Source organism: Rhopalosiphum maidis, chromosome 4 (genome assembly GCF_003676215.2).
Source record: "Rhopalosiphum maidis isolate BTI-1 chromosome 4, ASM367621v3, whole genome shotgun sequence".
NCBI classification, from domain to species: Eukaryota; Metazoa; Arthropoda; class Insecta; order Hemiptera; family Aphididae; genus Rhopalosiphum; species Rhopalosiphum maidis.
Window position 1 is genome coordinate 26,942,602 of NC_040880.1, and position 24,668 is coordinate 26,967,269.

Consider the following 24,668-nt stretch of genomic DNA (forward strand, 5'->3'; position numbering starts at 1 on the left):
ATATTTTTGACATTGGTCAGCTACATTTTAATCTCATACAGAAACATTTATTCAAAACAATATTTCCGAACTTGTATAAGATGGTTCAAGTTGCCAATTTTCTCTGCAACATTGAGTGTGCATTGTCTACTATGAAACGAATAAATATTACTTGAGATCTATAATAGATTAAGATCGTTTCAGTCATTTGTCCTTATTAAGTATCTATTGAAAAGGATGTAAAAATTGACCCTGAGCAAATTGTACAACAATTTACAACCGTAAATAAAAGAAAAATGAATCTTGAATAACATACTAACAACAACTGTATACTATAATTAAAATAAATGTTGATTTTTGAGGTATTTAAATTTTAAGATAGATGGAGACGAAGGCCTCACAGGTTATCTTTGGTTTAATATTGAGGTGGAGCTGTAGCCCTGCCTAAGATTTAATACTAGTTGCGCTACTGATAATATGTATACATATTAATAATATGATATTATTGGAGATATTATATAACGTGGTTGCCCAATTTACTATTTACAAATACCTGATATATTATACTGAGATGTCGTCTAGGTTTTCAAAGTGTATCATCGGCTACAGTTTCGTAACAAAGGCTCCGTATTCCAAGTGATTTGGGAGCGACTGTATGACCGTATGAAATAGTAGTGGGCAGCTAGAAAGGGCAATACTTCTATGTTCACCGCTGTGAAAATTATCCTGCGGTTACTGGTTTACAATAAGGCACGAGCGAAGTTATAAATATTGCAAAACAGATAAAAACGTCATAAATATAAATTTATTTTTTGGCGGTAACCACGTGTCACGTGATATTACTGGTATTGAGTCGGCAGGACGATGCACGTGGTAGCCGAACTGACAACAGGTGAACAGGTTGCTCATTTGCGAAGATTCGCAGTATCACAGAACTCTCTAGCAGGTTTTGCCGGCTTAGTGTACTTGTGTCTTTTTCTGAAAGTAACGGGACACAGCACGGGGGTGTGTTTTCGGTTTTCACATGGTCCAAATCCAATTTGCTAACAACCCAGTTGGTCGACTACTAATTATTCACATATTCCCAATTTGCTGACTTGCTCTATTCACCGGTAGATCTCATTTTCAATAAAAAAATTAGTATAATATAATATATTATTTCGGAAATCATTTGTCAACACTAACAAAAAAAAAATATAGAGGTTCGTATACAAGTATATAAACTAACTATATATATATAATGCAATTTGTATTTCTACTATAGTTTTTGGTTTTGTACTTTTATCCAGTATTCTATTTGATGAATTAATCGGTATAAATCTAGTTTAGCACCCACGTAATTTTCTAAATTTTTTTCGCTAAGTACGATAGTGCAATCAGAACTGAGTGGTCAAATTTAGTTATTGAGTTATAACTGATAGTTTGATGTTGTAAATATGTTAATAACTCAATAGGGCACTGTTATCAGTACATTATCGTATATTGATATATTTTATTCTTTTTTTTTAAATTTTTTAATATTATTTTCCGTCATTCTGTGTATAATAGGTAATATGTAAATAAACTATAAAGCAATGTACGAATGCGTAAAACACGTATAATCGCTTACTTTATGAGGCAGTAATTTAAAAACAAATAATTTTCGCCAATTTGTTTTTGGGCTATCTTTTAAAAAAGTTGATTTACTTAAGTTGACTAGGCTTACTTGGGATGGTGTTGCATAGCAAATCGAAGGATATTTTCATGTTTAAATGTACAAGCGAGCGCAAAAAACAAATTCAAAATTCGCATGGGCGCTAAACTAGATTTGTTCCCCTGATATTTTAGGTAATTTAATAAAGATATTTGTTTTCTTATATCTCGCCAAACAGTTTTAAATTGGTACCTATAATTATTGACAAACTGAGACGTCGACGAACTAGAATAATAGAATTTCGGCAAAATGGGAATGTTTTCAAAATAAAAAACCTGTAGTAAGTTTGTACAGCAAGTTTAAATACAAAGGAAGATTTAAATATTAAACTACCTACATGATAAAATAATGTAGTTCAATGGGTTTTAATTTGTTGCGATTTCTAACACGTTAAATTTTTAATTAATTACCATAAATAAAATTATGATACTCACATGGGTGGAATTAATAATTACCAAACTGGGCATTAGCCAGGCCTAATTGCGCACCGCATTAATGTATTGTAGTAGGTATTGTAAAAATAAGTTGCATGCGTAATGTTGGGTGTAATATGTAATACCTACGCTTCCAGTGTTTCCATCAAATGAAATCCACTTAATTTAAATACGTTTTTACTAAAACAATTTGTATACTACTATGTATATATTGTATTCATATATATAGTTGACACTGTTGGCAATAATAATGAATTTTAGGTATTCATATGTATACATAATACATATTATATTATTACTTTTATTTTTAAATAAAAAATTATAGATAGGTACTTAATACAAATATAGAAGTGGTAAATGAAAGAAGTAATAAATACACAAATGAGTTTTAAAATATGATTATAAACAATTGTTCATCCCCTCTTCACTGGAAACTGTTTTCTTCAAGCATTTTTTTTTTTTTTTCAATTACAAATTTTCTACCAGGTCTAATTCTAGATAAACGACTAATCTGGAGCTCACACATTAAACATAAACGTAAAACTGTTAACTCTAGACTTCATATCCTTAGACCACTCTGAAAAATTCAAACTTTCCCTATCCAATAAACTTATCAAATATAAATCAATAATCCGACCAGTTTGGACATACAGTATTCAGTTATGGGGCACTGCAAAGCGATCCAATATCAAAACGCTTCAGGCCTTACGAGTAATAACATCCTCCCCTTGGTACTTCACAAACAATAATCTTCATAAAGACCTAAAAATGTTTATACTCAATCAATTAGCAAAATTATATTACTCTAAATTTCATAACAACTTAAACTCTCACAGTAACCCATTAATAAAACAACTATTCTCCAAATCACTTCCTGGTAATGTACGCAGAAGACTCAAAAGACAGTGGCCTAGAGACCTACCAAAAAAAAAAAAATTATAAGAATATTTAAAATGTACCCGGTCGGGTGATACTGCTGAGTGCCTGCCCATAAATGTTAATCTCCTGTCACTAACCATTATAAGATATCAAATTTGCTTATTGTACTAATTTTTGTATAGATTGTAAATTATTTTAAATAAACAAAAAAAAAAAAATTCTACCAGAAACCACTTTCAAAATAAAAAATAAAAACATTTTTTTAACTGCTCTAAAAGACAACAACACAAGAAAACTTCGAAAACTAAATTAAAAACACTGCATAATACTAATGTGAGATCGGTACATTCATTGCTCTGCTAATATATAATAATTTAGAGGTCGCGAACAATTGATTGCTGAACAAATTTTTTTATACTGATCACATCTCTATGTAAACTTTTAATCAGTTCCAAATTTTTCAAAAATATACATGTAACCGTTATAAATTAATTTAACTTTGCTTTTTTCACTCTTTATAATTATTCCATTATTATACAATAAAAAACAGTTGACACACACAATATCGCACCAGCAAGTATGTAATAAAAATTGGTACGACCAACGACCAACGGAATAAATGACGATAAGTCGATAACGGCCGTATAAGCTTATCGAAGTTAAGTTAAGTTAAGTTAAGCTCAATGATCTCGTGTGTATATCATTTAATGGTACTTTTAATAGTATACCACCTATATGCAGTGCCCCCGCAAGGGGGGAGGGGGCTGATGAACCTTGAGTACAGGGCCCCGGCTATTTTAAGGGTCCAAGGGCTTGTTGAAATTTATAAATTTAAAATTTAATTTAAGTTACAAAGTTTTTTATAAGGGGCCCGGACAAACATTTAGTACAGGGGCCCTGTATATATGTTATTGTTAATTGTTATATATCTGTTGACCGCATTGTAAATTGGATTAACTATCCGTTATTTATAAATAAGTAAATGAGAATATTTACCAAAAAAAAAAAAAACTAAATTAGTTCGTTCGGCAATCAATTAACAATTGTATTCGCCATTCACCGGATACCTAATTTAGGTACCTATATATACATATTATATATTTCAATCTTCATTTTATCTGTGTTCTGTAATACTTACTAGTTACTATATAAAATTGTTTTGTAAATACAAAGTTTAATTCTTGTCTATTATTATTTATATTACTATTCTGCATAGTAAAATATTTTTCGTGACATTATTTTTTTCTTAAAATAGCAGGCACTGTTATGTTAGAAGATTTTATGCACAATGTTGGCATTCATTATTTATGGAACGTTACACGAAGGCAGTGTACATTTAAGTCTAAAATATTTTTTTCTTATGTACTTCACGGTTTATAATTATAACTTATTAGTTAAAAGTTAGCATCTATTTTGAGTACAGAATATCTGTCGCCGACTATCGTCTCGATATTAAATCAGAGCTGCAATTTACTTAATAATATATTAAGTTATTTTATGTAATTAAGAATAAAAATACTAATGAATATTGTTATTTTTAATGTAACATTCTTCATTTGAAATGTAAGTATAATAGTTCAATGTTGCCTAAAAGCTAAACTTTTAAATACATGGATACCTAACAATAAAATACATACCACTAAAAATGTAGTCCAAGATCCTGAAAAATGTTTTTGATGAGTGGAGTGTGACCATGTGGATATATGTATCCATGTGTATAAATTATAAAATTATTTAATTTTAATTGAGGGATTTTTATTTTTGTTATTTCAACAACTATCCACAAAGATTATTGGTTTTGATATTCTAAGTTGAACAATAAAAAAAAAGGTCATCAATTTATTTTTTTATTTATTCTTTTTAATTGTTTTAATATATTGTATATACTATATGTATTTCTACATATTTTTACAAAATTACTAATTTACAATATAGGTATTGTTATACATGGGAAAATGGGAAATCATCTTTAACAATTACCTATAAGATTTTTAAGTGCTATATATAATTTTGTAATAATTATAGTTGTGTAATATGTGTTAGTTTTTTAGTTGTTTGATTGGTCCTCTTGGGATAGGACTGTTTTTTGCCGTTGATTGTTTAGTGGAGTGTACTTTCAGTTTTATTTAATCTTTCGTGGAAGTTTATAAATTGTTTAATTATCTACAAAAAATTTATCTTGTAAGTGGACAGATAGTGTAGTACAACAACTGTAGTCTCATGTTGTTGTAAAGTAGCTTGTTTCACATGAATTATGGCGCGTATTAAATTAGTTGACACAGAGAAAAAATAAAATGCAATCAATATTTTTTTATTTAACACCCGGGTACTGAAAGGTTCACTATCCTTTTGACCCTACCATTGAGAAATATATACTATATTATACTATAATATGTTTAACTTGTGCACCTCAAACTCTTGAACATGAGATAACTTGTGGTCGATCAGCGCTGACTACAATGTACAAAAGGAATACGTGTCTCGTTATCAAAGTATTTCATCACTTCATAATCTAGTAATCTGAAATTGTCCATAAATTATTAAGATAGAATATTTGGTTCCCAAGAGTTACTAGTCATAGATTGTTTGATCCAAGGTGGATTTTGACGATATTTGTTGGTCAGTTTTTAAAATCATTAGTTTTATAAAATTCTTTAATAATAAAACAATAAAAACCATAAGGTTTGGAAATGAATTGGATATTAATCCACTATTTCATCGACAAAAATAATAATAAATTTACCTACAAATAAAAATTAATTTTAAAGAAAAGAAAATAATTTTATACTTTAACAAATGTAAGAATAATGATGATTATATTTTATATTTTGATGAGTGGGTAAGTAAGGCGTAAAAATGAATTAGATTTTGTGGGATATGATTAAACTTAAAATTATTTGTTATAATTTGCCATTTTTGTAAAAGTAAAAAATTAAATTTATTTATATATTATTTTTTTTTAATTTTCATTTTATATTACTATTTTTAGGAAATTAATAAAAAAAATGATTTAAAAACGGGGACCAAACATGACCCAACAATTAATATTCACCCCAGCTAAAAGTCTTATACCTTCCTGGGACAAAAATATGCACTATCTTTATACATATAGGCTGTAAAACAAAATGTCAGTAAGCTCAATTTTTGACGGGAACTAAATAGAAAGGTTAAAACGTACGTTTACATAATAGCTGTATACCTGTTTATAAGTAATAACTAATTACCAATAAATTTGAATAATATTGCTTATTATAAAAACATAACAATGACTAAAATATTACATTAAAATATTTGACGTTTGTTGTACGGTAGATTTATCATAGTTTGTATATTAATAAATACTCTTTTTTTACTTAAAATTAGGTATCAACTATCAAGCTACATTATACCTATGTTTTAGACATTTTAGTGCAGTAAAAAAACTATAACACTATTATTTCTTGTAACTGAAGCTTGGTGTTTAAAATTGTTTTTCAAAATACAAAAATACCTGCTTCATTAGTCCACAAAACTTCAACTAAAAGGAAAAATATTTTATCAATTTTATAAAATTTCATATTTTTAGGGATCTAAGTACAAGTGCTACCTGTTCTATTGATTTTTCGTCAGTAGATTATTCAAAGTATAGTGACGCAAATAACATGAACAAATCTCACTGTGATATTACATTAAACACTGATGATACAGTAATTTTAATAAAAGCTAATATTTAATAATGTTTTCAAACTTATTTTTGGTTTTGTTTGAATATTAGGATATATTTCTTTCAATTTATTGGAAAAATGGTATGTTGGGAGCTGCATCTTATAATACTCAATTATCTGAAGTAATCAAATATTTAATCAATTAATAAATTATTTTTTATCCATAATCTATATCCATATTTAGTATTTATAGTAATATATATTTATTATTTTGAAAATTGTGCTTAGATTCAAATTTTGCATGATATCATAGAAAGTAATTTAGACTTTAAAATGTTGAATGCTTTATTTATGCAAGTTAGACCTGTGTAAGTTGTATTTATTTATTAATTTATTATTTATTATATTTAATAAAAGTACCTACTCAATTAAAATATTAATATTTGTGTTATAGAAATATTATAGTATGTAGTTCACAAGATGGACATTTTTTAAAAATTATTAAGCAATTAGCTCATAGTGGCGAAATAAATATCTATTCTAGTCCAACTAATACTGATGATTATAAATCAGATGAAAAAGTGCATATATTACCCAAACAATGTTTTAGTAAATATCTATATATTATGAGTATTTACCCAGTTTATACCTATCTTATAATTGATAAATTTAAGTAATATATATGTATTAAAAATGATAAATTAATTTGATTTAATTAAATTGATTTTATATACATTTAAAATATGTATTAATATCACAACATATTTTTATAAGAACTAATTCGTTACTTGGATGGAATTGAGTAAAACAACTAAAATATAATATACTATATACTATATACATAAAGTTACTTATAATTTATTCAACCATTAATCTTTGTAATGGTTTGATTAAATTTCCACACATAAATAATATTTAAATTAAAAGTTGTTTCACAAATTTAATAATATAAAAAGGGCAGTGAGGTGTAAGCATATTTTTTGTACTACAATTAATAAAATAACTGTATACCTATATAATACATATATATTAGTTTAATCTATTAAAAATAAATTTTTCTGTTTAAATAAATATATTTAATAAAGTATACTACTTTTATTTTTAGAGTTTAGAACATGTGAGCAATTAATTTTATCCATGTCATTGGCGTCTGCTCCAAAAAATGAAAAATCCCGCAAACTTTATATACGTAGTTTAGTTGATTTCACTCAAGAATTAGCTGTATGTGCACTGGGTGCATTATTACATTTCTTGGATACTCCATTGGTAAAATTAAATTTACCAACCAACTTCATAATAATGTCATTAAGAATTCTAAACATGGATAATTTACTTTGGCTTGGTATTAGTACATATGAATCATTACAAATATTTTCTGCACATGAACACCCTTCTATATATAAATGGACCAAAAATTCAACTAAAGAAGGCCCAAGCATTTTTAGCTTATTGAATCGGTGTAACTCAGTTATGGGTTCAAAGTTTTTAAAGAATATTTTAGCCCAACCTACTAAAAACCTTGATATTATAAAATATAGACATGAATTTATAGAATTTTGCATAAACCCTTGTAATGAAAATGTAATACTATCATTGATTAATTGTATCAAACATTGCCGTTGTGTGTTAGTAAGTACTTTATTACCTTAATATTTTTAATTTATCTGTTTAAATATAATTGTACCAGTTATAAAATGTAGTATTATAGAGTATAAAGTATAATATATACAGTGAAGATAAGTTTACACTTTTGTAATTATAAAATATAACATTAAGTATAATTATTTTTTTTAAAAATAGAATTTTATTATGCATTAATAAAATAACATTTTATATTTTTAATATAATAATTTTAGTCTACTGTAGTAAAAATGAATAGTGGTAATGCTTCAATGTACCAATGGAAATTATTATATCAAGTAAATATGTATACTTTAAATATTCAAGCTAAATATAATATAATAAATAAATACAATTTATATTTTACAAACCATACATAATGATTACCTATTTCAATTTTAGACAGTTATAAATGCTGTAACAATTGGAGAAATTTGTCAAAGATATTCTGAACAAATAGCATTTTTTACAAAGGTATGTTATGGAGTTTTAAATTGGGTACTTATCATTATTTTTTTAATGTTTTACTATGTACTTAAATATTTTAATGAGCTATTACATAATTTAAATTATAGTAGAGTACCTCTAATAGTCTAATAAAATTATAGATTAAAGAAACATTAAAAGATAGTCTTTATACTATGGTTAATTCTATGTCATCTATAATTGATTTTGAAAAATCCACCATACAAGATAGATTTGTAGTGAAACCAGGATTCATACCACAACTCGATGAAAGTATAGTATCATTTTTATAATAACCTGTAGATTTTTAAGTTTTGTTAATAGATAGATACTATTTTATAGAAAAATTAAAAATTGAAAACATATCTAAACTATTGGATGAAATAACATTAAAAGAACTACAAGATTTACCTTCATACATTAATGAGTGTTCAATTTGTAAAATGCCAGAAATTGGATTTTTATTGTGTCTTCCATTTTGGAAACCTTTTAATGAGATGACTGAAAATGATTATAAAATCCAAAATTTAGAATTTAAGGTATATTATTATTTATTAACGCAGTGAATTGTTTAAAATATAGAATATCTTTGTATTGATTTTAGTTTCATCTGACAGACAATGTATACTACAAAACTTCAAGATGTTATGGTTTGTATAGTACATGTGTTTTAATATTTATTTGGTTTAATTGTATTTATTTAGCTTACATACTAGAGGTGGCTAATTATTTAAACGTTACATGCCAAAAATAAATTTTTTTTTCGAGCCATGAAAAATATTGTGTATAATATTTATTATTATTCAACATTTTAAGAAAAAAATTCTTGTAATTTTATTGTACAATTAATGCATTAATATAAAAACGGTTAGTTTAGGTACATAATATAATAACATTACTTTGTTAATTATTTATTTTCTTAATGTGATATTTTGTTTAATACTTGATGCTAATTTGTTGATATTTGGTTTATAAAAATATTTTAATTTTTCACGTGCCATGGATGACAAATCCCTGTTATAAACTATATAAAAAGGCGTGACTAATCTTCATAGCAAGGAAAGCCAGTTAACATGTTTTTTCCCCCTTTTCCCTATTATAAGCACATTATAGTACCTTAACTGTTAAATACATATACCCAAACTTATAACACAAGTATTCACAGGGGAACATGATGGATATTCGACTTCTCTCATAATTACACCTATGAGCAATGACTATATTATAATCTAAATTAGGGTAACGGTATCATAAGATATCTACCATAATTTATTTATTCTACCTAATCTAAACCCTATCTAAAATACTAAATATAAAGTACAATTTACCAAAATATATACTGCAAAATTATAACTAATATAATAAAATATAATTACCTAACCTTTTTTTTTATTATTATTATTAATTAATAAAGTTTATTTTAATAATTTGTGTATAGTTTATGGTAGATTGTTTACAGTACCAGTGATATACATGTAAATTTCTTACAACATTACAAAAATTAGTAATTATGCGTTAAGTTTATTAAATTGTTTATAAATTAGAACTAGATAAATATTTTGGTGAAATTGAATCAAGTATTATTCAAGAAGAAATTCAAATAATGACAAAACTATCAGAGCTTATTATACAACACTGGATAAGCGATCTACATTTAATTTTAAGATTAATTGCTGAATTAGATTGGTATGTTTGATACAAAAAATTTAAATACTTCCATAGTAAATCTACATTTTGTAATGTATCAATACAAGTTTTTTTTAAATATTTTTTTGTTTAAACCACCCAAATGTATTACTTCAATGATTAGTATTAATTATATCATATACATGAGTTTTTTAAACTAAGTATAAAATTTATAATAATATTTAATTAATCAATTAATTATTAGTTTAATAGGTTTTGCTGATGTTGCTAAAGATTTAAAATTAATAAAACCTAATATACTTCCTAAAGAACACTGTATAATAAACATAATAAATGGTCGACATATTTTACAAGAAAAATATGTGGATAAATTTGTACCAAATAGTTATCATTCTTCAAAAACAAATCAATCTATCAAAATTATAACAGGATTTAATTCAAGTGGAAAAAGTATTTATTTAAAGCAGGTCCAACATTTTTGTATAATCTTATGAATTTATTTTTTCCTAATAAGCTCATTATTTCATATTTTTATATATTAATAGGTAGCATTAATATCATATTTATGTCATATTGGATGTTATGTACCAGCAGAGCACACAGAAATAAGTATATTAGATCATATTCATACTAGAATTCAATCAACTGAATCAGTTAGCTCTTTAATGTCAGCTTTTATGGTCGATTTAAAACAAGTTAGTATCAACATTTAAACAAGATTCATGAAAAATAAATATAAGCTTAAAATAATCTATTTAAATCAAAAAAGAAAATAATTGAATTATATGATTTATTTAAAATAAAAAATAGATGTCAGTAGCATTAAATGAATCGACATGTAGATCTCTTGTAATAATAGACGAATTTGGAAAAGGTACATCTGAAATCAACGGAATAGCTTTACTACTATCAAGTATTAGTCATTTTGTGCATAGACCATTACATTTATTGCCTCACATCATTATTTCAACTCACTTTCATTCTTTGCCACATCTTCTTCAACAGATTATGAATAAAGATATATTAAATGACAATATAAAAGTAAGTAAATAATAATCAACTGTTGGAATAATATAACTAATTAAAGGAATTATTTAACTAGTTTCTTAAATTAATGTTTTCTATGTAGTACCTAAGTATGAGTTACACAATAGAATGCTCAAAAATAGTATGCTTATATAGAGTAATCGATCAAATAAAAAACCAAAATATGAGTATGGCTCACACTATAGCAGAACAAAATGGTTTACCAACATCTATTGTTGAAAGAGCTACTGAAGTATAAAATAATGTTTATTTACTTGTAAATTACTAATTATTATCGAAGTATAAATAAAAGTTATGTTTTAGGTTCTTCTATCTATTCAACAAAATGAATGTATAAGTCCAATGACAGAAAACCTCAGATATAAATTATTTTATAGGTATTGTTATGAAAATAGTTTTATTCAAAATATAACTTATAGCTTAACATTTATATTATTTATATTCAAAATCTTATAAAATATATCAATGTATTAATGGATAGATGCCTATCCAATTTTAGTTATGTAGAATGTTGTAACTTATAAGTGTATGACCAATAATTGTAACCGGAGCTAATGGTACACTATATCTATAACTTTACTATAATAAATAAGACATTATATTACAGATTTTCAAGTAAATTAAAGTTTTATTATGTACAAGTTAGGAATAGTTTTCACTATAGTACATATATAATGTCTAAATACAGAATTTTTAGATATGTATGAGAGGTAGATTTTCAAGAAAATTTATTACTCACTTAATTCAATATGCATTTTATTTTAATGAGCAACTTTCTTTGTTTAATTAGGAGAAAACATTTTATTGAAAAAGCACTCGAACTAATGCAAGACAAAATAACAGATGGTGCTTTTAAAGGCTTGGTAGATGATATGGAAAATATAAGGTATCCAAAAATGTTCAAATAAAGCTTAATAGTTTTGTTATATTTTCCTCATTCAAACTTTAACAACGTACAGTATATTAGTATAAAATGTAAAAACAATTGGAATATTAACATATAAAATATAATTTAAGCTTATATCTATTTCTTACTAACTAATAACTATATATTATTATATTAATTCTATAGAACATTGGACGGGACTGTTCATAGTATAGGATTATTTTACTAATCTAATATGTCTTAACATAATATTTAAACACTGGGTACTAATGATTTTAAGTTACTAAATTTTATCCATACATTTAAAATATTGTTAATACTACAAATAAAAATATATGTATAAAAATGTTTTTCATTAAAATTTATACTGGGTAACTTATTAAAGTGTAGAAATATAATTATATTTATATTTGTTAAATTATAACAAATATACCTAAACATCTGAACAGTAATATACAATTTATTAATAATAATATAAGTCATGATAACAAATTAACTTAATTAAAGACATTTGGAATAATTTTAGAATTTATATAATATAGATAAGTATTAATTAAAATATAATGTTTTTGATTTCAAACAGAAAATGTATTCAAAATTGTAACTCTACATGATGTATGTATTATATTTTATTAAATTAAAATGTATTAGTAATTGTTAAACTTTTCCAATTATAATCAAAGACTTAGTATACTTTATTTTATTTATTTAAATAAATAGGTATAAACTAAAGCTCATTCTATTTAATTATTATAACACATGAAATTCCAAACAAAAGAAAAATATATATATTTATAAGTGTTGGTAAAATTATATACTTGGAATAAAACTAGCAATTCCTAGTATATAATACTAGGAATTGATCCCACAGGGATAATACAAATGAAATGAACAAAACTATATTAAAAATATAATAATAACATTATTACAATTTTAACATATCAAATCTCAACAAACATATTTTTTTATAATAAAAAGTGATGATAAATTATATATTTGGAATAAAATAGAAAGAATTGATCCCATTTAGGTAAGTACAAGATAACACTGATAAACAGAATTGGTATATACCAATACACCATAATAAAAAATATATAATAATACCAAAACTTTGTTCAAGTAGCAAAAAACTAAACTTATTAATAAAATTATTTATTTTAAAATAGGTAGGTAGTAAAAAAAATTACTAACAACTATGGTAAATAGGATAAATAATTAAATTATTGATAACCTTTGGTTGTATGTAGTAATATTGGATGACTTTTTTCATGTTTTCAATAATCAATCTATGTCGATGTAACACCTCTTCGAGCAACTAATAAATTTAGTATTTTATGCTTCTTAATATAATCCACAGCTTTTTTGTGGGTTACCATTGTAAAATCATATCCATTACACTGAAACACAATTTCAATTTCAGAAAAATTTAGTTCAATTACTAATATTAAAATATTGTTGGTTTATACTATAAATTAGGTACCTACTTGTAATATTTTATCATGTATTCGTAAACCAGACCTAGACGCAGGACTTCCATCATGTACTTCAGTTACATAAATACCCTTAAAAGTTAAAATTGTTCTGTAGTTAAGCTAGATAACATTACATTTTCAATAAATTTCAGTTCTCACATTATCTGTATATCCTTGAGGACTTTTCCTAAAATCTTGATCAATGCCTCCACCAATTTTGAACCCACATTTCAATAATTCACGACCATCAGTATCAATAGCAGATTCTTTTGTTAAAGTAATAGGTATCTAAAATGATAGGTAATAATAAATATACTTAAAAGTTAGATACACAAAATTGTACATACTTTAAAATTAATACTCTGTAATAAATGTATATTAAATAGTAATATAGGTACTTACACTAAGGCACTCCATGGCGGTGCCAGGTTGATGAGTGAATGCCATTTTAGCACACATTGTATATTGTTTTTGATTAACAGTGCTCGATGGGAAATCTGAGGGATAAACCCCTTCAAAATATCAAAGTTAATACTTTCAACACAAATGTTGTTATCAGTTGTCACAGTAAAAGAGACATTGAATAAACTATAGAATTATAGTAACTCAAGTAGTTGTAGTATTTACCAAAGTATAAATCTGTACTAATAGCTATGGACTGACGACTACTCACTAAGTCACGACAGTGTGTCACTGATCACTGTGAGTAATAGTGTAATGTTATTGTTAAATATATCACGGTGACGTCATACGATTGCTAAATCTTATCACTAATCAAACGTTGTTTTGTTAAATTCATAGATAATAATAATCTACAGTCAACACACTCGAGATATGACAGTCGTGATTCGTGATTGAGTAGTGATTACTGATTACTATGTTTAGGGATTTATGGTTTATGTGGGTATATTTTTATATATTATATATTTATGTATTACTACTATTTACATTGGTGCTGACTGCTTGTGTAGGTACCTCGAAGTTATGGTCATTTTAAGTAGATTATAATTTATGCAGTAAATTGCTTACCTACAATAGTATAAAAAAACATCGACTAAACCTAACTAACTTTGCTGATTCCTAATTCTCAACTAATGACTCAAATCATCAAATTTCTTACATTTTTTTTTTGAGTTTTCTCAACTTATTTTTTTAGTTAACACTCTTTCTATTTAAATGTCCGGGTAAGCGTATGTGCGCACCTATAACTCAATTTGGTATCTAGTTGCGATTAAAAATGACTGTTTTTTTTTACTCGTTATAGATGGTTTTGCTTGAATAGGTACATGAATACCAAATAGGTACCTATATTATAAATTATATTTTAGAAAACAAGACCTCTTTATATTCCATTAAGTGCTTACCACTTTACCAGACGTTTAAAACCAATGGGAATTAACTCACTATGCTATTAAAATAACGGTAAACGGAAAAAATATAGAAAAAGGCGGGCAAGTGGATATCGCTCTGCTGTATAGTAGAGATGGACATGAGTAGGTCACTGTAATGGATGTGTTAAATTTGAATGCAACGACAGGTATCATTGTTTACGAAAAACAATTCTGAACGGAGATGATTTTTCAGTCTAGGTTAATTAATAAGATATATTATATTATTACCAATAGGCTATATTTAAATTGTAATACATCGTTATTTTACTCGATTTCGTAAAAAAATAAATACATTTGCTTAAATGCTATTATTATAGTAATTCAATAGTTTGAAATAATTTATACTGAAAACATTGCATTTAAAAATGTCATGATGTCGATCTTCGATGTCAATAAAATATAAATATATAATAGGTACCATGCGTTAAAAGTTTCTTTCTTTTTTTTTTATTCATGGTACAGCTTCAACTGTTTAGGTTATTAACTTGCAACAAAAATGAAAGTTTTTGGTTAAATATTTATACAATAGTTTCTTAAATTATTTTTACATTAGAATTTGTTTTTGTTACATATACATTTACAATAGATCCTTAAATTAGGTTGTACATTTAAAAGTTTCAAGTATCCACAAATAATATTTTTAAATTACAACAAAAGTTCTAAAATCATTGCATAATTTTAATTTATATATTTAATTTCATCAAAATTCAAACAAAATGTTTAAAAAGAATTATATTTAAAAACTTTTTTTGTTACACAAAGAAGCAAGTCGCATACTACCCATGCGTATTACTATTTTTTTTGTATTTTACCTGCTTCACGTTATCATATGTTCAAAAATGTTAGTGCAAAGTTACTCTACAATATCTTTTTCAATGATAAATCTATTTTTCCCCTACTATATATATTGTGAAAGCGAAGTTGTTGGTACAACTAAAAAAGTGATTGCATATATTATAATATATATAGAGATAATGATCTTTTTTACTTAAATAAAATCCAATTTATAAAATATGTAACAATTTATAACTTAATCTGTACTACAATTATAATATATTAATAAGTGTAACAACAACTATAATAAGTAATAAAATATGAAATAAAATATAAAATGATATAATTTGAAGATGAGGTGACTCGACGTGGGACGTAGGTAATGTAGTCAATAGTCACTACTCACTATATTTAACCTATATTTAATTGAATACTAAACATTATTAAATAAATTTAAACTGAGACATATTGTAGTTTCGAATTATATTTCTTAAATTAAAAAACTGTACATGATATTTGGACATATTTTTAAAATAAGTATATATTAAAATGTATTATTTCTTTAATTAGTTGTGTTGGTTTTAAAATCTAGATGTTATATTAATTTTGTGCAATCTACTGCAATAATGTTAAATAATTTATAAAGACATTTTGAATTTGACACTTCAATCGATTCTGTAAATATATAATGAAGAATATTAATCATATAAATTATCATAGTTAGCCTTAGCATTCACATAAAGTTTTCTATAAACATAATAATATCTTGTACATTACCAAATATAAATTATAAAAAGTTATCGTTTTGTATTTTAAAAAAATAATATTTAATTTATAAAGCATCAAAATAAACTACAAACTTGTTTATTTTTTGTAAGAACGAACTAAGGTAAAGTACATTATAATAATTTAAGTGTACTTGTATAATATCACCATTAACATCTTACTCTTAAAAAACCTTATAGTTTGGACAGTTTAGTTAGAGTTTTATAGTGATAGTTTTAATGTGTAATGTGTAAACGAAAATTTGGAAAATTTAGTTTCATGTCAAAAGTTATACTCCGATATAATTTATTTCATTTACTCGAGTTATTTTTATATCTAAACTAGTTTCCCGTTAAACATTTATGCTCAAGTTATTTTACATTTTTTTAAAGAATTCTATTTATTACTTTTGAATGTTGTTCAAAGTACCAAATAGTTCCAATTTTCTATCAAATACCTGCTGACTCAAAGGTGAAGTTGATTTTTTTTTTTTTAATTATACATCACGGACACGTTCCCGTGCGAAATATCTAATAAAACACTAATGACATTTATATAAATAATAGGGAAGATAAATTTGATCGTAATTATACATTTATAAGTATTTTTTCAGGTGTCTGCGCTTATTACGTACCGATTTTTCATAACGATACGGAGCAACAAGACGCCTACGATGAATGCTATTAGTAGCATCGCAGCAAAAACGATAGCGACACCCCTGCAACAAGAGAAGGTGACGCCGGTGAATAGTAGTAACTGACCGCCGCGGACGTCTTTTCGGACATCGATAACATTTTTGTGCACGTCACACGCGTACCCTCCGTCACCGCCCACGGTCACCACGACGCGTCGAAGCTGGTCGAGCACAGTGGCCGTAGTCGAAGGGGTAGGCGTGCACACGATCTCGTGCCGTGACACGGACATAACGCGACAACCGCCCGTCGAGTTTCGAAATCGGACGGCTACGTCGTCAGCCGCGTAGCCCCAGCCCGACGTTGACGAGTGGCCGCCGGTTATCACGACGGCGCCATCGCGGATTTCGAAACCTACGTAAACGGGATCGGCGTACACCGAAAACGGACTGCGGACTGCGGTGGCGGACGACCGTAGCTGCAGCGCCGGCAAGTCGGACGAACGGTCCTCGCCGCAATACCGCGCCCGAACACCAAAATCCGGCAACGCCGCGGGTACGTCGACGGCGGCCGTCGCGTGCCGCATGTCCGGCGAACGGCACTCCATGTACGTGTCGTTTACCACACGGCAGCCGGCAGCGTGCTGGTAAATGACGCCGTCCCTGTCGTGCACGTAAAACTGTGCGTCCGCCACGCATTGAAAACGGACGCCGCGCACGGGCACCGCCGTACCGCCCGAAACGGTGCCAGCGAACGTCTGTCCCGCGTCGAAGGCCGCGTCACCGCCCGCGCACACCGTCCACGAAGCCGGACTCTGCACGTACTTGATCGGACCGCCGTCGAACTGGACCTTCACTCGGGCCGACGACACGCCCGCGGACGCGTTATAAGAATAATCGCCGTTATGGCGAACGGCCGCGGCGGTTCGGCAGACGATCGTGTGCCGGTCACGCGACACTGTGTCGCACGTCATGATGACCGTTTCGCCCGCCTCTTTCTCGCCGGCGTCCGCGACGACGGTTACGCGAACGGCGTTGCCGGTGTCCAGGAATCGGCCGCGTACCGTCAACGTGGAACCGCCGGACGCGGGCCCGCAGGTAGGACGCACGCTAGTCGTCTCGGGATCGACGAAACCGACCGTTTCCGATGATCTGAGCGCGAACCTCGTAGTCCGCCGCCGCGACGACGACGAAGACGTGTACACAACTTCAACCGGACCGGCGGCGGCTACTGATGCAGACGACTGCGGCACCGAGCACGTTATCGTCCGGTCGTCGTACATCACCGGGTATTCGCAGTGGCGTCCGGCCACGGCCACTGTCACCGTTCGGTTTTCGGCCAACATCCGATGGTTTCGGACGGTTATCGTCATCGTGGTGGTGCCGCTGCCTGTTCGCGGCGCGTACAGCGGCCGCACCGACAGGATGCTTAACTCGGCGCACCGTATGCGCACCACTTCGTCGTCGGCGGCGGCAAACCGAAACTTCATGTTGCCGTCCTCGTCCCGCTTGTCGTACACCCAATACGATCCCGTGCACGGGTGGCCGGTCGGACACAATTTCAAATAATGTTTGTAGCCCGCGTCGTTCCACAGGCACGTCGCGCAATCGTCCGCTGCAGCAGTGGCCACAGACACCGCGCAGTCGCGGTCATAGATGGTGTAGTAGTGGTCGGCGTCGTCGTCGTACCGCAGTGTCTTATTGCCAAACATGACGTAGATATAGGAAATCAAGGCTGTCGCGCCGTCCGCGAAATACGACCGCGGCGTGCGGATTGCCACGCACACGATGGAGTCGTCGACCACCGATCCCCGGAAGTCGCAGGACTCGATACAACACGTGATTGTACTACTATTGAGGAACGCCGCTACCGCACCCTCCGCGTCGTTTAATATCCTGACGGTGTATTTAAAAGACGCGCCGGCTACGGAAGATTTGTTGACCACCGTGAACCGCGGACAGTGTGTTTCGTTGTGGATTATCAGGTTGCTCCGTGGTGCTTGCAGCAGTTTGGTCTTTAAGCACGCCTGTAATTCGACGGACCAACTGCACAAAGGTTTTTTTGTGCATGTCGTACATGTATTGGATTCCGGGCAATCGATTTTCATGACCACAGATTCGGCTTTTAATGCGTTTGCGCATGTCGTGAAGGTAAGTACCTGCAAATGTGTTATATATATAAAAAGTGTGTATAATTATATTGAGTATAGTATAATACACACTTGAAATAATATTTTTGTAAATGAAAAAGCAAATGTTTTAAATCTTTGATTATAATATTCACTATAGGTATTTTTAACATGTTACTAAGATTTTTAAAAATAATTATTAATTTTTAGAAGTTTTGATAGATTAAAATTTATTATATTTAATTTTTTTTTTTATTTTCTATAATAGTTATTTTATTGATCGCTATACATAAAACTGTAAATTTTAATTTGTTGAATTTGTTTTCAAATTTCCTTTCTACACAACATATTATAACATATATTTGTATTCAGGGCCAAGATTTAGACTTTCAGATGCCCAGGGCAAATCTTTTTTTTGAGGTCCCTAACAGTAAAAAATTTAAAATACCCAATATTAAGGGAAAAAAAAATCAATATTTAATAAAATAATTTTTATTATAATAATAACTGTATAAAAAGTTGTAAAAATTGCTTGTTTTAGGGGTAAAAATGGAGTGAAAATTCGGTCTTCATTGACATAGTTAGAAATTATTCAAAATTTATTTTGTAAATGTGCGTCTAAAAATAAAATATTTTTAACGTACGAGTATTAACATTAAACGTTGCCTTTATATTATATTCATTGAAAATACAAATAACTAAAATTATCTTATAACATTTTAATAAAAAGTAAAATATGTACTACTTTAATGGTAATTATTAAGACGCCATTTCATGAAACTTAGAATGGGTAAATACATTTTATGCACAGATATTAAAAATAAAAATATTAGATTAAAAGTACTATTCAAATTCTAGTGCGTAGAACACAAATTTTCAAGTTAAAATTTTAAAATTTAGAATACTATATAAAAAAAAAACTCTGTATATTAATAATATTCAAATATTAATTTATACAATATATGAGTAAATAATAATATAATACATATGATATATTATATAGTATATACTATATACTTACCAATACAATTACGTGTAAAAGGTTTTTAGTCGAAAAATGATCCCAAATATTTTCATATTTTCTTGAACTTTTGCAGTCTACCATGTTGTGTTTTAAAGTGTAACGTAAATTAGGTAATCCTTTAAAAAGAAATAATAACGGTTTTTTTTAGATACCATTATCTTTTAATTTTTCATTAAAATCTAATAGAATATATAATTGGGTGTATTGTATTACATGTTATTAATGATATTATTATATTGTGAATTTGTGTACAAAATTGTGCTTTATAAATATAAAATGTTTATTGTTAATTAAAACGTATAAAGTCATAAATTCCAAAGCAATGCAGATTTCGGTTTATTGATTTACATGAAAATATATTTTTCCAAAATAAATTTTTACTGCTCAATTTATCTAGATTGAAACTATTAGTGGCTTATTGGCTTACTTCTCCCCCTTAACGTATTTGGCCTTAACATCATACCCCATACAAATACCATAAGTCTCCACAGACTGAAAATCACAACTCCATATAATAAATTATTTGCTATGTACCTATACCTAATTACCTTACTACCTTAAATAGGCTATTGGTTATTACATGCACCTATATTTTGAACTAGCTAGATCAATATATTAGAATATAAATGGACGTATCTAACTTCGCGAAGAAACTAGAAAGAAATATTTTCTAAATTTCCTTGTTATTTTCAATAGGGATAAATAAAAAAAAAAAAAATCAATATTGTAATAAGTACTAATTTAGCTTTAAATTTACAGCCATCCGCTTGACTTTTGCATTGGAAATGGTCACACAACTCTTGTTTATAAAATTACAATTATATCTATTAATAAATATATTTAGAAAATATAAATTTTATTTGATAAATTACTACTTAATAATTAATAGTGTACCTGGAATATTAATAGCTTATGATAAGTTCGCATTATTTTTCTAAAACATTTCTGTAACGTATTTGAATAATATAATTGAAAAATTAGATGTTTCTATAAAATTCGCTGAAGTACTAGTAGTACTGCAGCCTTTAAAGTATAAGTAATGACTATTTACTACAAAATAGTATTGATTGATTATGTATTGTTATGAGTATCTACCTAATGACAGTATAATAATAAATCATGATCTACCTATATCATTAAACTGTAGGCTATATATTAACATAATATAACTATAAAGAGCTATTTTAATAGAGAAACATCCATAAATCCAATAACCAGATTCTTAAGCTGTATCGATAATAAAATAGAATAAAATAATGTATCAATACTGCAAATTGTGTCAAACAGAACTATTACACATAATTTATGTAGATATACTGTATACTCATACACCTTACATCATCGTAGCCAAGATTTGGTGAATAGGAGGGTTTAAAATTTGTTATATTAGTGATACTCTAAATACTTAACTACATATATAGCATCATTAGCATGCCTCATAATCTTTTAATGATGATATCGTAACGACGTAACCATGTAGAATATAATTTAGAATTTTTCAGCAAATAACATCACAAATAGCGAAATAATAGGTATATAGTATATTTGAATAAATATAGTTAGGTATACCAGTATGACTAGTATGTATATTATATAATTGGGTTTAAAGTATTATCATTTATTATAGTTATAGGAGGATTAATAGGTATATAATGTACTTATATAATGTACCTATTTTAATAAATGTATCGACAACTATTTTAATTATCCTATTATCGTGATACATAACAGAATGACAGGATTGTATTACTTATATATATAAATAATAATCTAAATAGGTATCTGATCATTAATGACTATCTTACTTAAAGATAATATTTTAGTGTTATCGTTATTATACTAATTACACATTATTTTAAATGTGGTATAAAATGCAATAAAATGTTGAAATATATAGTACAAAATGTTATAAATTATAATATAATATATGAATAATAGATAGTACTAGTATTATAGTCCCAAATAGATCTTATTATTCGAAGAAACTTATGTGCCCCTATAATATAACGATTTTTTTTTATTGTATTTCATATTTTATCACTGTTATACCAATAAAATTGAATAATTATTATTACATATTAATACATTTTACAAAAATTTAAAGAGAAAATAAATTGAATGATTATTATATTGTAATATGTATGAAAAAATATTATTATATTATGATAATAGGATTTATTGCTATATACAAGTGTTTAGTCTTTTTTTTCAAATTTCCAAGTTTTTAGAAAATAAATATTATGGTGCTAATTTTAAATGTTTATGATTTACAGATAACTTGTTATAAAGAATAAATTGTGCAGCCAGATCGGTAATATGAAAAAGTGAATTTATTAAACTTATTAAGTATATTAAATGGTTTTTGAAGGTATTAGCATTGGTTATAAATACTAGTATTTATATATCCATTCACTCATAGAAAAATTCAAATTAATTTCTTATTTTTATAATAAATTTAAAAAAAAACAATTTTGTATTTAATGTAATAAACATGTTTTCATTACCAAATAGTATAGTAGTTATTTCATTTAGTTAATAGACATTCTTAAAATAACTATTTCATTTTTGCTCTAAATCAGATTATGTAAAAGGTAGTTGTGCACACAGTCGGTATATATGAGTTATTATAAACGCAAAATTTGAATGCCCTGTAAACACTTTTAATCTCTTTCAGTACTACCTGTAAGATATGTCTTATATAAATTCTCCCAATTCTATAATAATTTCTTTTGTGCCAACATTATAATTTATAATTTAATTTTTATAATAATATAAACATAGAATACAAAAATATAAATATATTTACGTATACATTTAACTATTTAAGTAAATAATAATATAAATAAATTTCTTTAGCTGTGAGCTGTAGTCAAGATACTATACTACGGAAGAATTTACTATTATTTTCGTCATTTTTTCGCAGTTTTTATTGTAAGAAAGTTTGTAAGCTCTTCCAAAAAAAAAAAAAAAATTAATTTATACATTCATAATTTTAAAAATCCAATTTTTATTATGAAATGTAGGTTCTAGGTAGAAGTGAACAATACAACTTATTTACGCACATTTGTACAACTCGTTTGCCCACAGATTATTTCTTGTACTATACTCATTTAGACATAGAGTATATTATATAATACTCTTTTTCAATTTTAAAATTCCTATGGAGAGATTCAGATCTAATATCTATTATATTTGGATGTTCATGATTTAGTTTTCCACCCCACAAGGATGGAATAAATGGATCAGAGTTTTAATTATGTGAAAATATTTGATATAAAAACACAATAAGTAAAATCTTACAAAATCTGATATAATATATCAAGTAATTAAATATAGTTATTCAATTTGAAAAATATATTTTCTCAATTCGATAACAATTACATCAAACTAAAAAAATATTTAAGCCATTACATTACATATTTATATTTACCTAAACATCGGAATTATTATTTTTATACTGCCATAATAGTGAATTACTAATTTTTATTCTACAAAACCAAGACTTTGTACAATATACAGGAGAGATAGGTAAGTATTAATAATTAATATTGAATTTTGAGTTTATCTTTGGATATCGATATGATAAGTAATAATTAGTTTATATTTTTATAATAATTATTTATTAATAATAAGTAAATTTACTTAATTGAGAATGTGAAGCTAGTACTGAAGAGTGGAAAATTTGGTATTTGTAGTGGAGTACAAGTACAACGTATTTTTTTTTTTTAGACTTCATTCTCTCGGCAAATGATACGATGAGCTAAAATGTAATCATTAATCATTATGGACAATTTATTACAATAATGTATCTATTTTGCCTATACTGTGCGCCGGGCAACACTTAATATTGGCGTAAAGTATGTAAAATTATAAAAAAATAATTAATATTTTATATGTTCACACTACCTTTTATAAGTTTTTAACGATTTTTAGTATAGTCTATACTAAATATGACAATTGATAGGTACCTATACAATATTTTAAAATAATTTTAAATATAATATAATAATAAAGTTCAATATTAATTAGTTATCAAGACTCGTTATTAAATCCAAAAGGACCATATAAATTAAGAATTCTAAAATAAAGGTACTAACTCTGCTTCTAAACACGTACTTTTTTTACGATATTGAGTTTTGGAAACAGACCCAATTGTATAATATATTGAACTATGAGTGAATAATAATA

General features: G+C 27.7%; 3 protein-coding genes across 3 annotated transcripts; 1 reads left to right on the forward strand and 2 right to left on the reverse strand.

Moving 5' to 3' along the window:
- Positions 1–843: 843 nt before the first annotated feature.
- LOC113548632 (mutS protein homolog 5-like) lies at positions 844–12,316 on the forward strand. Its single transcript, XM_026949607.1, has 19 exons — positions 844–941; positions 6,551–6,671; positions 6,740–6,811; positions 6,918–6,997; positions 7,084–7,238; positions 7,735–8,258; positions 8,486–8,548; positions 8,652–8,723; positions 8,858–8,987; positions 9,057–9,253; positions 9,319–9,364; positions 10,259–10,400; positions 10,606–10,613; positions 10,716–10,828; positions 10,907–11,056; positions 11,172–11,402; positions 11,491–11,640; positions 11,712–11,785; positions 12,199–12,316. The coding sequence occupies exons 1-19, from the start codon at positions 844–846 to the stop codon at positions 12,314–12,316; spliced, it is 2,544 nt and encodes an 847-aa protein (XP_026805408.1).
- Positions 12,317–13,008: 692 nt separating this feature from the next.
- LOC113548916 (uncharacterized protein C45G9.7) lies at positions 13,009–14,470 on the reverse strand. The gene is made up of 4 exons (XM_026950018.1): positions 14,169–14,470; positions 13,926–14,054; positions 13,779–13,856; positions 13,009–13,691 (listed from the first exon to the last, which is right to left on the reverse strand). Exons 1-4 carry the CDS (start codon positions 14,223–14,225, stop codon positions 13,581–13,583), a joined length of 375 nt encoding a protein of 124 aa, XP_026805819.1. The 5' UTR covers positions 14,226–14,470; the 3' UTR covers positions 13,009–13,580.
- Positions 14,471–17,305: 2,835 nt separating this feature from the next.
- LOC113548640 (plexin A3-like) lies at positions 17,306–20,561 on the reverse strand. Its single transcript, XM_026949619.1, has 2 exons — positions 20,478–20,561; positions 17,306–19,486 (listed from the first exon to the last, which is right to left on the reverse strand). The coding sequence occupies exons 1-2, from the start codon at positions 20,559–20,561 to the stop codon at positions 17,306–17,308; spliced, it is 2,265 nt and encodes a 754-aa protein (XP_026805420.1).
- Between the last annotated feature and the right edge of the window lie 4,107 nt (positions 20,562–24,668).